The 16,411-nt window shown below is 36.7% G+C and overlaps 2 protein-coding genes across 5 annotated transcripts in view; both read left to right on the top strand.

The window, feature by feature from the left end:
* The window catches only part of LOC100252614 (ATP-dependent DNA helicase homolog RECG, chloroplastic), a 52,219-nt gene extending 42,398 nt beyond the window's left edge, over positions 1-9,821 (top strand). For all 4 annotated transcript variants that reach the window (XM_010658986.3, XM_059738883.1, XM_010659087.3 and 1 more), the window contains 4 exons: positions 1,812-1,970; positions 2,646-2,729; positions 3,812-4,384; positions 9,436-9,821. In XM_010658986.3, the coding sequence (XP_010657288.1) occupies positions 1,812-1,970; positions 2,646-2,729; positions 3,812-4,384; positions 9,436-9,528 (909 nt within the window). In that variant the 3' untranslated portion in view covers positions 9,529-9,821. The remainder of the gene's footprint in view (positions 1-1,811; positions 1,971-2,645; positions 2,730-3,811; positions 4,385-9,435) is intronic.
* A 2,134-nt stretch (positions 9,822-11,955) lies between these two features.
* On the top strand, positions 11,956-15,223 carry LOC100257750 (homeobox-leucine zipper protein HOX3). The gene is made up of 4 exons (XM_010659143.3): positions 11,956-12,282; positions 12,598-12,794; positions 12,884-12,963; positions 14,785-15,223. The coding sequence occupies exons 1-4, from the start codon at positions 12,192-12,194 to the stop codon at positions 15,092-15,094; spliced, it is 678 nt and encodes a 225-aa protein (XP_010657445.1). The 5' UTR covers positions 11,956-12,191; the 3' UTR covers positions 15,095-15,223.
* The last annotated feature ends 1,188 nt before the right edge of the window (positions 15,224-16,411 follow it).

Raw genomic sequence — 16,411 nt, 5'->3', positions numbered from 1 at the left:
GAACCCAGGCTAATAAGATGGCGATAAACTGAGTTTCGGAATTTTCAGACTTACCAAATTGTTGGAGTGATTTAACATTTTCTCTTTGACCATGATTGTTAAGCTCTTGTTCCCAAAGCTTTCTGCTTAAGTTCCCTTGCAAGCACTTAATGTAGTTCGTGTTAAATAGGAACTGAAAATTTTTCTGCATTTCTTCCCACCCTTTATTTTTCTGTGGCCACAGCTGAGGTTTTAAATGCTGATATGATGTTACATTGATGCCATGAAATAACATGTATCTAACAAATTCATGGATTTTGGTAGCATATTAATGTTGAAAAGGAAAAAATAAATAAATGAAGTGATGTAGAGACTAGTGATGATTAGTGGAAACTGTAATGTGACTCCAAGATATGCGAATATAGATACGAATATAGATACTAATAAACAGTTAAAATTCATTTTTTTCAAAATTAAAATAATATATCACAAATTTCTGATGCCTATGTGAGAAAAATGCAGGATGGCAGGCATAAATAATCTTCCATAATAGAGTATAACATTTAAATACAATATATTGATTAATTACAACACCACCCTACTTGAGAAGTCAATTAGCGAGCATGTAGTGTCTATGGCAAACCCTCCCATCCTAGGCAAAAGGTGTGTTTTTTTCAAAAATAGAAATTAAATAAATGAAATAATAATTACAATAAATATTGTTTATACATATACTAAATTGTCATTAATATTAGGCAGAGTTGCTGGAATCTTAATATTATGACTGCTCTCCAGCAGTGCTGCAAGTATAATTTTGGTATTTCATCATGTGATACTCCTTCATATTGGAGTAAGATTTTCCTAGTTCTCAGATTGTGTGAAACTTAAAATCTTTCATAAATTTAACAATCTGAGCTACTCCACTTATTTTGATTGACATGGGAAAAAAAAAGGCTTTGTATGAGGGCCTCCCATGAAAAAAAAACTGTCTACTGTGGTTACTTTAGTCATTTCAATAAAAAAAAGTGGGGGAAACTTCTTGTTGGAATTACTAAACGAACCTAAAAGTAGAATCATATCAGTTTTGGCACTGGTTTCTGTAATCCTGTTCTATCCCTTTGAATTTAAGTTCTTCAACATTTCCTTTTTTTTTTTTATAGGCAAATAAGAGGATGTATTAGAAAAACCTAGAAAGGCGAAAAGAGTACACACGTTCTTCAACATTTCCTTTAAACAATCCTTTCCCTCTCTCTCTCTCTCTCTCTCACACACACACACACAAACACATGAACATCCACACACACCACACACCAACACACAAACACACACACATCATTGTTGATTCATGTTTTCCTGTTTTAGTCTTAGGTCAAATTGCCCATGGAGGTCTGTTGATGTCTCTCTCCCTCCCTCCCTCTCTCTCTCTCTCATTCACTCGTGCACACACACAAATCATTGTCAATCGATGTTTTCCTGCTTTAGATCTCAGTCAAATTTTCCATGAATATATGAGATTCCTATTGATATATCAGCATGTAGATTGATGTTTTGAAACTTGGACTATGATTAGTGGTAATGTCCACGGGAATAGCTTCCATTTTTCATTTTCTTGAGAAACCAGAATCATGGGGTTTTGCTTTTACTATCATTGGCATTTATTTTCCAATTAATATTTAATGCATTCTACAAGGTAGGCCTTGGGTTTTCATTCTTCTGAAAATGACGGCTTTCTTATTACCTTTCAGTTGACATTAATGCTGTGCTCTGTCTGACTTTCCTTCTAATGCTCTACACCATTTTATAGTCTGAGATTGAGACTTGTGACCCTGCAGTTATATTATAATTCTATTAGTTCAAGAATGGCCGAGGCTAGTTCAGATGTGTTGTCAGAAGGAGATACACGTATGGCTCCTCATATTCTTGCAATGTCAGCTACTCCTATACCAAGGACACTTGCTCTTGCTTTATATGGAGACATGTCCCTGACACAAGTATGTAAAGCTGTCTTTAAATTTACTAGCATGCTATATAGTTCAGGTCATGCTTAAAAAGATGTAGTTCTGAAACTTAGTGGTTTGTAATTTGAACAATTCTGCAAACTTTTTCAACTTTGTTGGTGTTATGGATGATCCAACTCTGTTATATTAAGATGGGCATGTTTTTTTCCTCTGAACATACTTTGGGCATTTTGTAGATGTCATTTTTAATGTGGACTTTTATGTGCCTTTTTCTCTTATTTGGCACTTTGGAGACTCTTTTATTTTAAAAACTAAACAGGCTGGAGATGGACTATTGGAAAGGGATATTGGATGGGTTTGAAGGATCTTTCCTCTTTATTTCATCTCCGTATGTTTTTTGTGCCTACTTGAGAATTTTGAAAATTATCTTTTAGGTCTATTTAAGGGACCTCAAGTACTTTGCCCTTCTTTTTGTTTTTTTTTTTCTTTCTAGTTTGGGAGCTGGGGAGAGAAATTGGATGAGACATGTTATCTGCCTGTTTAACTTCCCCTTAGCTATGGCTTTGAAGATTGGAAATCTAGTCCTCTTCCTAGTTGATCTAAGTTGGCAATGCTTTTTAACTTTTGGGTCTTCTAAGCTTGTATACTTCATTTTTTCATTTGTTTATTTGCCTACTGGCAATTATTCATTGGTTTCTATAATAACAGATAACCGATTTACCTCCTGGGAGAACACCAGTTGAAACATACACTATTGAAGGATGCGATGCTGGCTTTGAGGATGTCTACCAGGTGATGGATTTTCTTCTTTTACTATTTCTAAGTTACTTCTTAACGTCTACATCTGTCCTTTTTATGGAAAATAGGCTACCCAGTTCCAGAGCATCTCTTCGTTTGAAACAGGAGACATCATAATTTCTCTCCTTTGCTTATTGTCACACATATCAAATGGAAAAGGAAATGAAGTGAACATGATACAACGTCTATTTTCTCTCAAAGTCTTTTAAACTTTGTTTACTTTTCATTTCAAATCATTCTCTCTTTTTCTCATCTGTTCTGATTTTTATCAGAGCCACAGATACCACTGTTGACATTGCCATTAACTTCAAACCTTTTTTTTTTTTTGATAGAGAACTTCATTTTCTTTTGGATCCCTACTGAGGCTTGAATCTGGATTTTCCCACATCCCAGGCCTCAAGTGCTTTTCCATTAACTTGGGTACATGCCTGCGTTTCTTTTTTCAGTATTGTTCTTTTGCGAGACTATCTAGCAGAAATGCCTCTATTTATAATATGTGACACAAGGATGGATTCTAAGAAAGCAAATATATCACTCTTTTCCTCATCAAAAGTACTCTAGAAGCCCAACAAATGGGTGCCCTTTAAGGTTGGGCAATGAAGAAGAAAAAGGAGAGCCTGTTTTTTTTCTTTTCTTTTCTTTCTTTCTTAAAGCATCCTCATGAAAGTATTGACAAATATTCCCATCTCCTGTGCAAGAGATTTTACCCACATCATCTCATAGTCTAGGTAGTAATAGCTTTATACTCTGCTGGGGGTAGAATAGAATATTCTAGCTGCTTTAATATTTTAAGAGAAGCAAATAGCATCATTGGTCTCTCCATTTTGCTTGGGCATGCAAAAATAAGGCACTAGGGCATTTTCCTTTCGTTGAATGAGGACTTGATTATGAAATTTATATTATAGAAGTAATAAAGGAAGGTGTTGATTTTTTAAAGGTTATAGGTAGATCCAGAGGGTTCCTTTTTGGGTGCTTATAGGTATATATGCTAAATCTACTGAGTATTGGTATTGTTTCAGTGATTCTACTCTTTTTCTTTTTGTCTTACCTGATGCTAAAGGATTTGTATGTAACAGATGATGTTGGATGAGCTAGAAGTAGGGGGGAAAATTTATATTGTATATCCAGTCATTGAACAATCTGAACAACTGCCTCAGCTTCGTGCTGCCTCTACAGATCTTGAAACTATATCTAGTAGGTTTCAGGGTTACAAATGTGGTTTGTTACATGGGAGAATGAAAAGTGATGAGAAAGATGAAGCATTGAGACGATTTAGGTCTGGAGAAACAAATATCCTGCTTTCTACCCAAGTAATTGAGATTGGTGTTGATGTTCCAGATGCATCTATGATGGTTGTTATGAATGCTGAGAGATTTGGGATAGCTCAGCTACACCAACTCAGAGGACGAGTTGGACGTGGAGTGAGGAAGTCTAAATGTTTATTAGTATCATCTACAGCTAGTGGCCTAAATCGATTGAAGGTGCTGGAAAACTCATCTGATGGTTTTTACCTAGCAAATATGGACCTCCTTTTGCGTGGACCTGGAGACTTGCTTGGTAAGAAACAGTCAGGACATCTTCCAGAGTTTCCTATTGCTAGATTGGAGATTGATGGAAATATTCTGCAAGAAGCACATCTTGCTGCACTGGTAAGTGTGATTTCTCTGGACCCCTTTTTGTTGACATCTGTGGTGGAATTTTAATTTGCTATAATTTATATCTTACTTCCAATAGGACTTAAATATTATTACTCTGAAATGCTTTAGAATATCTTATAGGAGTGATAGATTCTTTCTTTTTTGTTTATGTTACAAATGTTTATTTGAGAGTAGTTTCACGTGATATATTATAGGAGTACTTTCTTTTTTGTTTATGATACTCACACACATGCACAGATGCACATACTGATGCAGGTTGATCCAGAAAGAAAGCAAGGTGATGGGTTGGGTTGGGTCCATTGGGTTGGTTTTTGTGGGTGGCTCTAACTTTCAGAGTGAGACCTGGAAATATTGGATCCATTTGCACCTTTTTAAGTTAAATTTACCCACGGGTTATATAGCCGATCCACTTATGTACCTCCTTGCATCATTGTAGTAGACTTCAATATAAATGTTCCATTCCATTTCAATTTCTCATGAGAAAAACAATATACAGATTCAGTACATGACCATTTTTTATCAAACCCACCTCACATGTAATCTTGAGGACCTCTTGATTTGTTGCTTTATGTAAGATCTTTCAATGGGCTAGTAGAGGGTGACTAGGATTTAGAAAACTAAAACCCGGTGATATGTTTCATTAATGGATGAAGTTTTCCTTCCTTCTTGGTGACGAATTTTGCTAAAAAACTTCCTTGTTAAATCAGGTGCTTTCCTAAAGAAATTTTCATTTTTGTTTTTGAAGCACTAGGCAAATGTTCATAGAAAACCTTTTGCAATAGGCTGTTGAGCTCTAGTGCTTTGATCCTTCTAAGTGGGTCCTGCTGCTACTTCCACTCCCACTCCCACTTTTTGGACTTCTAGTTGCCTTCATTCTCTGAAGGTGCTTTGACAACACGCATAAATATTTTAGGATAGGGGTTTGACAACTTAAAGGCTAATCCTTTACTTAGCCATTCTTTATTTAAAATGATGTATACCCCTATATATAAAAATAACCAATACAAACATATCCTACACTACTTAGCATAAAAAGGTTGAGAACACCATTGTGATATTCTAAATTGCAATGACCTATTAGAATTCAGAATATTATTAATATTAACATTAAAATATAGGCATTACAGGCCCTGGTGATGTTTAGCAATGGGGGCTTTGGTGCTACTCTTCTGTTCACAATCTTTCTTAAACTTAAGGGAATGTGAGCTGGGAACATGATGATGTAGAACAAACCGAGGATTGTTGCCTTCTAATAGGTGGGTTGGGTTTTTTTTTTTTTTTTGGGGGGGGGGGGGGAAGAAGATATCAAGAAGAAGAGATAGAAACTTTAGAGTCTCACTAAGACCTTCTGGGAGTTTTACTTAGAAGAAAACCAATGGAGTCTCACTATTGAGAATTGCCACACTCGAAAAAAAAAAAACTAATATTATTTAATCACCAATCAATACTTTGGCTTACATTAGTTAGCCTTATTTATAGGCTTCTCTAAGAAATCTAAAGTTTTCTAAGATTCTAATAACCTATTATGATTCTAATTCTAATTATCTTATAACCTAATTAACTACTCCTTATTTAACTCTAACAAATACTAATCCTAATTTAATTCCAAGTAATACTAATCCTATTTTAATTACAACTAATACTAATTCCCTTTGTTGATGTATATCTTGGAAATTCATACTTATCAATTTACTCAACTTGAAAAAAAAACTCAACCTCAAGTTTTAGCTCTTTTCCATGATCAATTGAAATTCTGAGCAATGTCTTCCACCCTTCTTTCTTCGTTGACTCTTTACCATGGTAAGACGGAATTTCAAGATCTCTTAAACTTGTTCAATTTCATGCAAGACAAGTACCAAATTTCAAAAGATTTTCTAATGTTGTGAAACAAGTTGATAGTTCTTGAAATAATCATGTGTCATCAACAAGCTTGTGGCAAGTTGTTTCCCACACTCTTCTTGTAAGAAGAATAAAATTCTTGAATTCCTTGTATTAAAAAAAAATTCAGTTATTCTTATTATATCATACAATTCTTCATATTTTCCACCAATCATGATAATATTTTGCCTTGGAAATTCAAGCACCGGTTCTTTTGAGGTTTTACAAATTCTTTGAGCTCTCCTTCATGTTTTTCTAGGATCGGTTTCATTACCTCTTGCATTCTAGATTCATCATTGACGATTTCTTCCTTCTTACTAGTAACTTTGAATTGCTTCTTAATGGGACTATTTGATGGCTCTTTTGGTTTCAATGATGCTAGTTTTTCCTTTGGTTGGTTAAATGGTGGAGTTTTCTTTATTGGATAGAGGATCTTCTTATGCCCATTATGCATAAGTGTGTAATTGTTCTCATATTTATTATGTTGGACCCTTTCATCAACAACCACAATCTTCTGAGCATAATATGAACAATTTTCATTGGCAAAACATCACACCATACAAATAACTCAAAATTATTACTAAAATTGTCACTGGACAACAAGAACTCACCAAAATAGATGTGTCATTTACCTATGCTATTTGATAGGGTTGTGGTCACTCTTCTATCTTTAGATCATGCTTCTCAACAAGTTACTTTGAGGTTAAGTTAGAACTACTACCTTTCATCAATAATTATAGGACATAGTCTCCCTTAGCAAGCAACATGAGTTTGGAAAATGGTAGTATGTGGCCAATCCTTCTCTTCATTTAGCCTTGGTATGTTCACCATCGGTTGCATAAAAAAGTTCTAGCCTTCAACCATGGTTGCATATGTTGCTGCACTCCTCAATTGCATATACTGTCTCAATGAGAGTTAGCTTTTGTGCTTGGGAAGCAGTTTGGGAAAAAATTCCAACTCTAGATCTCAGCTAAAAAGGAGGGGTTGATGTCTTCCAAGTAGATGTTTTGTGTAAGGGTGATGAGGAGCTAGTAAACCATATCCTCCTTCATCGTCCTAAGGCAATCTTTCTATGACACCTTATTTTGGCTCTTTTTGATGTATAGTGGGTAATGCCTTTCTCAATCAAGGATGCCTTTGTTGGGAAGAAAATAAATAAGGCCTGGAAAATAGCTCATTTGTTCTTATTTTGGACTATATGGAAGGAGAGGAACCGAAGAGCCTTTGAAGATTCCGAATTGATAGACCATGCTATTCTACACTCCTTTATGGACATGTTTTTGGAGTGTTGATTTTTTGTGTATTCCTCCCTTTTTTTGGCCTTGTATACATCATGTACACTTTAGGAGCTTCTTTAGTGCTTTTAATACAATTACTTTACCTATCAAAAAAATAAAATAAAATAAAATTGTATACACCTTCAAGCCAAGAACTTTTGGCTCCGATAACAAAATTGATGTAGGACAAACCTAGGGTTTTTATTTTCTAGGGTTTAAGGAGAAGAACTAGGGATAAAGTTTATGGTAGAGAAAAATAAAATAAAAAATATAGAAAAAGAAGAGATAGAAATCATAGAGTCTCATCTAGAAGAAAGTTAATGGAGTCTCACTATTGAGACTAATATTATTTAATCACCAATCAATACTTTGGTTTACATCAATTAGCATTATTTATAGGTTTCTTTAAGAAATCCAAAGTCTACTAGAATTCTAAGAACATATTATGCCTCTAATTTTAATTATCTTATAACCAAATTAACTTCTTATTTAATTCCAAGTAATATTAATCCTACTTTACTTGTAACTAATACTAATTCCCTTTGTTGATTTTATCTTGGAGATTCATCCTGATCAGAACACCTAAGGGCAAATAATTGCTCTCAAATTGTAAGTTAAATTGAACCATGTGCATGAAGTCATTTGACCACTATGTTATTAGGGGATCATGTATTTATCGTGTGATCCTGCTGAACAAGTGAAATATGTCCTAGGTGTGTTATGACCTTTTGTGGCATGGAATAATATCTTCTTGGTTCAAGGGTACCAAATTTTCTTGCCTCTTACCTATATCTTGGCTTGTTGCATAAGTTTAGGGATAAATTTTTGTGCAGCGAAATTAGTTCCCTATTAGCTATTGGATGCTTTGTGGAATGGTATCATTATAAAGGAAGCTGCCCAAAGCATAGAGTAGAGAAATCAAAACCTTTCCTATTGCCTGCCTTGATAACTCAGAGCAACTTTGTCTAACTGCTAGAGGCAGCTTGTTGGGGGGAAAAATGATTTTAGAGACTATTTGCTGGAAATGTAATCATGCTGGTATGATTGCTTAAGCAGAATGGTATATCCTCTTGCTAGGTGGTTATACATCTTTAAGAACTAGGTGAACCCTACCCAGTTATTTTTGTAGCCTGCAGGGTGTTCCTCGGTTGAACAGGCATTTCTAGTCAGAGTTGAGGCAACTTGGTGATGGTAGAGATATTTTCTATGGTGTGCTTGGGGATGCATGAAGCATTCAAGGATGTGCTAGCATGACATCTTGTGAGCAATTTTGGTCACACGAGGACTTTTAACATGCTATGACTCTTAAATAGCACTCAGTGCTTTTAACACATGGCCTGTTGTCTTGGAACTTTGTTCCTTTTAGTGCTTGCCTGCTTACAACTATTGAAGATATCCAGCTAGGTTTGACAACCCTATTTCATTCCATGGTGTGACATGTAAGGGAAGGCAGAGACATGATGGCCGGATCATTTCAAACTGGTGCTTGTGGGAATTTTGGGAGCATGTGGTTACTGTTGGAATATCCTTTTCTCTTTTAGCTCAGCTACTAGAGTGGAGTGTGCTTCTGTTTTGCTTTAGCCATTCTAACATAAACTAGTGTTTTATACAAAGCTCTGATGTTTGTCCTTGACTGTTCATGTCTAAGGTTCTATTACTCATCTGATAAATTGGCATCAGCTAATGGTTAACATATTTGGGGAAAATTCTTCCCATCTGCCTGTTGCTGCAGATACTATATATTTTTTTAGAAATTTAGGTGTAAAGTGATCCTATATTTGCAACAGAAGATACTCATTAGGTAAAATATGAATCAGCTAGTGAATCACATATGATGGTATACTGGTGACAGCTATAACATATAAGCGGTGGTTTGTCAATGTGCAGAAAATTTTAGGCACTTCTCATGATTTGGAGCAATTCCCGGAGCTCAAAGCTGAGCTTAGCATGCGGCAACCGCTTTGTCTTCTGGGTGATTGAGCATCGGCTGTGGTGAAATTTTAAAGTTTTGATGGGGATGTTCAATTTGATGGTTGTCCAAAACAGGATTATTTAGTAAGCATGGGGACTTTTTTATGGTATTTTGGCAAATTGTTGTACAGTGGTTTCATTGTAGCGGTCTTTGTGGATACAACTCTAGCGCATTTGTAGCTGTGTTTATGTTATTTATGGTAAATCGCATGCTTATACATGTACTGGCATGGGTTCTTCTAACACTAACTCTAATGTTCTTTTCTGAAATACGAATGCAAGTTCAGGAAAATTGTTGCCCATTATAAGAGAGACATCTGAACTTGCGAAGCTTATTGTGTAGCTGCATTTTGGGACACTTGGGCTGTTAGTCCTTCGAAACTGTGCTTTGCATGGCAAGCAGGGTATCCTGTTGTAGTCCGTCTGTGCACTTAACCCACTGCCATTATTATTTGTGTTGACAAACCAATTATAGTTGCCAAAATTGAATTAAAATGCCCATCTACGGGAACATTGTATCATCATTATTTTTTTAATTTCAACAAATCTAGTGGATTCCTCTTAAATTGGAATGTTTTGTTATTATCCTCTTCCTTCATCTATGCTACCTGTTTGGTAAAAATTATCATCATTTTATAGTTGAGTTATATGCCGACATTAAGGACGTACCCTATTTTGTTGTCAGAGAAGATTTTTACATAACGCTTGCCGCAACGCGTAGGACCCTTGGATATTATAGAGAATTTTTTCCCACTCATGTTGGAGTGTGAAAGGAAGTTTAATTTGGTGGGTTGGCTTGATGGTGTGAAGGTGGCGTCATAAGTGGTATCGGTGTTCAATGGCTGTGAACATGCGTTGCCAGGTTGCTGCCACGGCGTTGAGACGGGGCTTTGAAAGAGAACACATGTAGTATTTTTAAAATATAATAATTCAAAAATTATTTCCAAATCAATAATATTTTTTTTAAGGTAATATTCAGTTTAAATAAGTATTGTTTTTTTTATTTTTTATTAAATCCTCGTGGAGATATGGTTTGCCTTCCCTCTGGTGTTGATTATTTAAAGAACATTCGTAAGGCAAGAGCTGCAGGAAATCTTTCACAAAAAATATCATAAAACCAGTAGAATTTAAGAAGGGCATCTTAAAAAGAAAGGAAAAAGAAAAAAGGGTTAATAATAATAAAAAGAAAAGTAACCCAAAAAAGAAAGAGAAAAAAACACGGTTGATGAGGGGACAGTGAGGAAGACAAGCAGACAAAGGTGGTCCCTACAGGTTTCCTGCCCAATCATCAAAGTTGTATTGGTCCAAACCTAATCATGAATTAAAAAAAGAAAAACGAAAAGAAAAAAGAAATTGGCCCCTACATATCTGCCTTTTCCAGATTTTTCTCCCCTGGGTATGGTCTTCCGGCCGTGCGTGTATCACTGACTCACCACGCACATGACCTGACTCCCTCTCCACGCTTTCATATTTCAATTTGTTAGGCAAATCCCTCTTTCCACACCCTCGAGGAAAGACGAACGAGAAAAAAAAGACTCTCTTCCAATTCAACTTTGATTGGATAACAAATTCGTCGGACCATTGTCATCCGATATTGACTAAAATTATTCAATAACCGCTCCTCAAAACAATTCATTTGCTTCATAAATGATGTCATTGCATAAAACAAGGAGGTAACCAGCTTGTCCAATGAAACAAGGAAATAGCTTGACCCTAATGAATTTTTCATTTATTATTATGGTTGTTGTTTTTTTAATTTATTCCTAATTTAAATAAATAAATAAGTATATTTTTACAATGTCCACCTCCTGGAAAAACAAGGAGGTGGAGTAGCTGGGAGAGAAGAAATAAAGAGTAGCAGGGACTTGTTGTTTCTAAACTAAATGGCCTTTGTCCATTGCAGCATCTCTTGGGAGTAGAAGAAAGAGGCGTTACCGGTTTGTCAATTCCTGCGTCCACTGTGCCTCAAAACTGCTAAACTACATTTAATTGGACACATAATTCCCTCAAGTCAAAAGTCAAACCATTCAACGGCTGGAATGAAATCAAATGGATTAAGTGTGTGAACGTGACATGCACAAAAGCAACTGGTGTTGTCTGCGCATTACATCAATGCCGCATTGAATTGCTGTGAAGGGGAAAGGCCAAATATATATATATATATATATGGTAGAAATAAAAATAAAAATAAAAAATAAGAAAGGAAAGGAAAAAAGAATAGGGAGGGGGGCAAAGTCTAGGGTTCCAATCATTTCAAGGGCAGAGGTGAGAACCGACAACCCGACTCACACCCATCCCTCAAATCAGAAAGGCTGCCGGGTACTATCACACTAATTTCATTGCCTGTACACGTGTCGTCCATCAGACGGTCAGAGTTTTGACTTGACGACCACGGTCAATATAACCCTAGGGAACTTCAAAGTTCAACCCGTCCCTCCCCCCTCCTTCCCCCCCCCCCCCCCCCCTCCCTCCTCCCATCATCATCATCATCAATTCTATTCTTCTTCACCTCTATTTATTATTTCACCTTTTTCTCTTTTCTCACCTTTCTCCATTTCAACCTTTCTTCCTTCTCCTCCTCCTCCTCCCTACTTTTTCTTTGCTTTCCTTTTTCTCTTCCAAGAATCTCTCTTTATTTTCCTCTTTTCATTTTCTGTCTGCTACCTGTTTCCATGGATGTTATACCTATGCGGTCTTCCAGCTTGGAGCTAACCATATCCGTACCTGGATTCACTTCATCTCCTTCTCTTCCTTCATCGGCAGGTAACCATCAAAGCCATCCAAACCTTTTTTGTTTCCCATGTATAGTTTATTTGATGAGTTTTGAGCGTTTTAACAAATAAGTTTGGCTGATCCTTTGATGATACGTGATATTTCTGTTAGGTGTTTCTTGCATGGTTGTTGATATGTTTTATTTTTATTTTTGGGATCTCTCTGTCAGAAGATTATTTTCTATTAGATGCTTCTTTGTTTGTTTGTTTGTTTGTTTGTTTTCTAAAAAAAAAAGAAAATTTGTAAGCCCTGGATTTTATGAGTCATATTGTTTGATCTAATACGAAAAAGATGGAAAAAAAACAGGAGAAGGGGTTTGTGGGGTGAGAGATTTGGACATAAACCAAGTACCGTTGGGAGCAGAAGAAGAATGGACGACTGGAAGCATGGAAGACGAAGAGGAGAGTGGAAATGGAGGTCCTCCTCGCAAGAAACTTCGACTCTCAAAGGACCAGTCTCGTCTCCTTGAAGAAAGCTTCAGACAAAACCACACCTTAAACCCTGTAAGAATGAAACCACCTCTCTCTCTTTCTCTCTCCCCAAAACTACTTATAAACCTTGAATCCATTTGAACTTGTCTATCTGGTTGCAGAAACAGAAAGAGGCTTTGGCAATGCAATTGAAGCTCAGACCAAGACAAGTTGAGGTCTGGTTTCAAAACCGTAGAGCCAGGTACTATACGGTATTGCACCTGCTAATCAAATTGATCTCTCTTTCCTTTTGTTTTTTTGTTTGTGTATGTTGGTGGTGGTTTGGGTTTTTAAGTGTGTAAGGTAAGAGATATTCACATTCACTAGAATACATCTCTAGCTCAATCAGATTCTACCCACATATGTCGTCCTCAAAAAGAAGAAACCTATTTCTTTGAATACTGGAATACCATCTTGGTCTATTGACTATTATATATAGTGCCCACCACTTACACCGAGTGTATATAGTCTAGTTTTGGTCTTTACCTAAATTGGATTTCGTTAAGATCTTATCCAGAGATGTGTTCTCAAAAAACTAGCCACCCATAGTTTTGAGCATTGGCGCACTCTTTAGGGGCATTGTAGGTTTGGAGCTAAAGTAGAATTGTCAACTGGCATACCCAAGAAAGAAAAAAGAATCACTTGCGCAAATGGGAATGCCTCCACCAACCCTAACCCATTATCGGTGAGTGTTGGAAGGATTCAAATAATATCCCACTGTTTGTTTAACTTCATATATGTACAATACATATATGAATACATGCATTTGTCTTGTATATATGAATATATATTATTTGTATTTATCCAAAAAAAAAAGAAATTGTCATTTGTTCGCACACTGAGTTTGGCTGATGACCCAAGTTGGGGTGCTGTGACTTTTAGTAAATGGCCTTGGATGCCACTTTCCAAGGCTCCATAGGAGGGAGGAGGTTGGCAAGTTGGCAACCATTGAAGGAAGGTGATACCGATACCCTCTTGGGGCACATATGGGAGGGGATATAATGAGATGGGGTGGCCTCATCTCACCAGTGACCATAGAGAAAAGAACATACCAATCCATAAAGGATTTAATGATGTGGGTGTGTATAACAGTGTATGTGGTGGGGTAGGGGGTGTGATTATCTCAAGGACTGAGCTTTTACTAGTTATGCTGGTTCTTTTGGCCATGTTTTACTCACTTCAATAATGGCCCCTCAGCATGAGTTCAGTTTCGAAGATCATTACTGCAATAAGTGCCTGTTTGTACTCTTTTGACTATCCATGCATTTACATATCATTCAATACACTGAGTTATATTATTAAATGATAGCAATGAATTGGATTTTGCTCTTATTCCATTAATGATTTGCTATATTTATTCATTATTGCTGTTTTTTCTTTTTCTTTTTCCTTATTTCGTCCTTCACTTATTAAAATATAACAGTCTCGTGTGCTTCTAAATCTCATATTTATTGCTGCCTGTCGGTTTCGCTATCAAAACATCTCTGTAATCACATTTACTTTCGCTCTTTTTAATACAATCTTATTTAACTGACGGAGAAATTAATAATTCTTGGAAATTGCAGTTTCCTGGAGTTTAATATGATGTCAGTTGATGGTATTTATGGGCCTGTAAAGTCTGTTTGGATCACATTATTGTTTCTATTAAGAAAAAGAAAATAGGTGCATCAAACTTTGACCTGGTTCGGAAATGTTCAAAATTATATTTATTGCCCTAAATAGTGAGAAATGTAGGGTAATCCCAGTCGGCAAGAAAAGAAGAAAAAGGATGAGAGAGGCTGACCCATCCTTGTCACCCGGATGTTGGAACATTACTTAAATGTCATGTCTGCATTTATCATTTTTTCCTTTTTTCTTTTTTTTTGGGTGATGAAATAATTAAAACATTGCATGATAAGACCAATTGCTGTGTGGGGGGATACATAGAACAAATAGAAGGGCTTAAAAAATTGATTAATTATGTAAATTTGATATAGCTAGAGATGGAATAATTGAGTTGGTGAGATGAATATTGAAAAAACAGGAGCAAGCTGAAGCAGACTGAGATGGAATGTGAATACTTGAAGAGATGGTTCGGGTCACTGACGGAGCAGAACAGGAGGCTACAGAGGGAAGTGGAGGAGCTGAGGGCCATGAAGGTTGCCCCGCCAACCGTCATCTCACCCCACAGCTGCGAGCCTCTTCCCGCTTCCACGCTCACTATGTGCCCTCGCTGCGAGCGCGTCACCACCACCTCACTCGGCAAGGACCCCACCAATCGCACCACCTCGCCCACCCTGTCCTCCAAACTCCCCACCGCCCTCCATTCCCGACACTCTTCGGCGGCTTGCTGACCCACCTTTCCCAGAACAGGGAAAAACATATTTAGAGAATGTTCATATACTAGTAGATTTACTTTACACACATCTGTTTTGGGGGTTATATTATATTAATATCATATGATATCTTATCATTTGGGGGCATCCATTAATTTTACTCACTTCTACCTTTTTCATTAGTTTAATGGGTTAAATGTTTTGTTTGGTTGACGAGAATTTACTTTTTGATTTTTTATTTTTTGAGAACCAAAGTTTGAGACGTTACGACAGCATTTTTCAATGTTTCAAACTCCAAATGCTTGCTAAAATGTGAACGGTGCTTTTCTCTATTTTCCTCCCAACCCGCATTCCGAGACATGCCCTCCATGGTTCATACTTGCTTCAATTCTAAATCGGGTTCGCATTTGGCTGCCAAAACTCAATCTCTCATGTGAACCAGCTCATTTGAGGTTCTTTCACTAGTTTTCCATGCCCACTTGCAAAAATAAGTAACAGGTTAATATGATTTTTCGACGTATGATTGAATCCAGTTTGTCTTTAGTACATCTGGTCTTAACTGCTCGCACGTACGTGAGGGCCGTAACCAAGATGGAAGCCCATGTTTTTTGGGAAGGGCACATGGGCTAATTCGTCTGATCATTTTTCCAAACAGCACCAAAGCCCATTTATTGTTGACCTGAGCCCCGTCCGGAGTTTAGTAGTTAAGGCCGTCCGGCACTGTTCAAACCGTACTAAATGAGCCCAGTGTGCGCACATACCGGCTCAGGTCATTGAAACTGGCATTTAAAGATTATGTTGTAGTCTGTAGGACATTTGAAGTAAAGGGTAAGAGTTATGATTTCTCATCTATATAGCCATGGCTTCACATTCTGATCGATGATTCCAGGTGTTGCTTGGATTTTGGCTATGGGACTGCACGACTAAAACCTGGTCAAGGGCATGTTCGAGTTAGTCAATTTCTAAGTTGGGCTTCGAACCTTGATGATCTGTGCGTCATATAAAGTCCCGATTCAGCCAAAGACGTGTAGCATTGGGCCAAGACCAACTTTTTGAACTACTTTTAAGGCTCTTTTTGTTGAGCAAAATGCCAAGGAGATATGGAGGATATTGACAACTAGCCACAATATGTGTGGAGATATATATGCTTTTCTGATTCTCTTAAAAGAACACGCTAAAGAAGAAGACCACTGAAAAGGTTACTAAAAAGTCAAAGATAAGAGTAGGAACATGTAACACTATAGCTTTCTGTTCTTAAAAAGAAAGTAAAAAGTTTTCTTCCTAACTTTAAAATATGTTTTCTAATTTTAATTTTTTTGAAAAAAAAAAATTTAA

Source organism: Vitis vinifera, chromosome 1, assembly GCF_030704535.1.
Source record: "Vitis vinifera cultivar Pinot Noir 40024 chromosome 1, ASM3070453v1".
Lineage (NCBI taxonomy): Eukaryota > Viridiplantae > Streptophyta > Magnoliopsida > Vitales > Vitaceae > Vitis > Vitis vinifera.
Note: the sequence above shows the minus strand (reverse complement) of the source record. Positions and strands in the feature narration are given on the sequence as shown.

What these genes read in the sequence shown, in the direction of transcription:
- LOC100257750 (XM_010659143.3), top strand. Translation starts at nt 12,192, where the DNA reads ATGGATGTTATACCTATGCGGTCTTCCAGCTTGGAGCTAACCATATCC. An exon ending in TTCTCTTCCTTCATCGGCAG is followed by an intron (nt 12,283 to 12,597) that starts GTAACCATCAAA and finishes GAAAAAAAACAG; the next exon opens with GAGAAGGGGTTTGTGGGGTG. An exon ending in TTTCAAAACCGTAGAGCCAG is followed by an intron (nt 12,964 to 14,784) that starts GTACTATACGGT and finishes TTGAAAAAACAG; the next exon opens with GAGCAAGCTGAAGCAGACTG.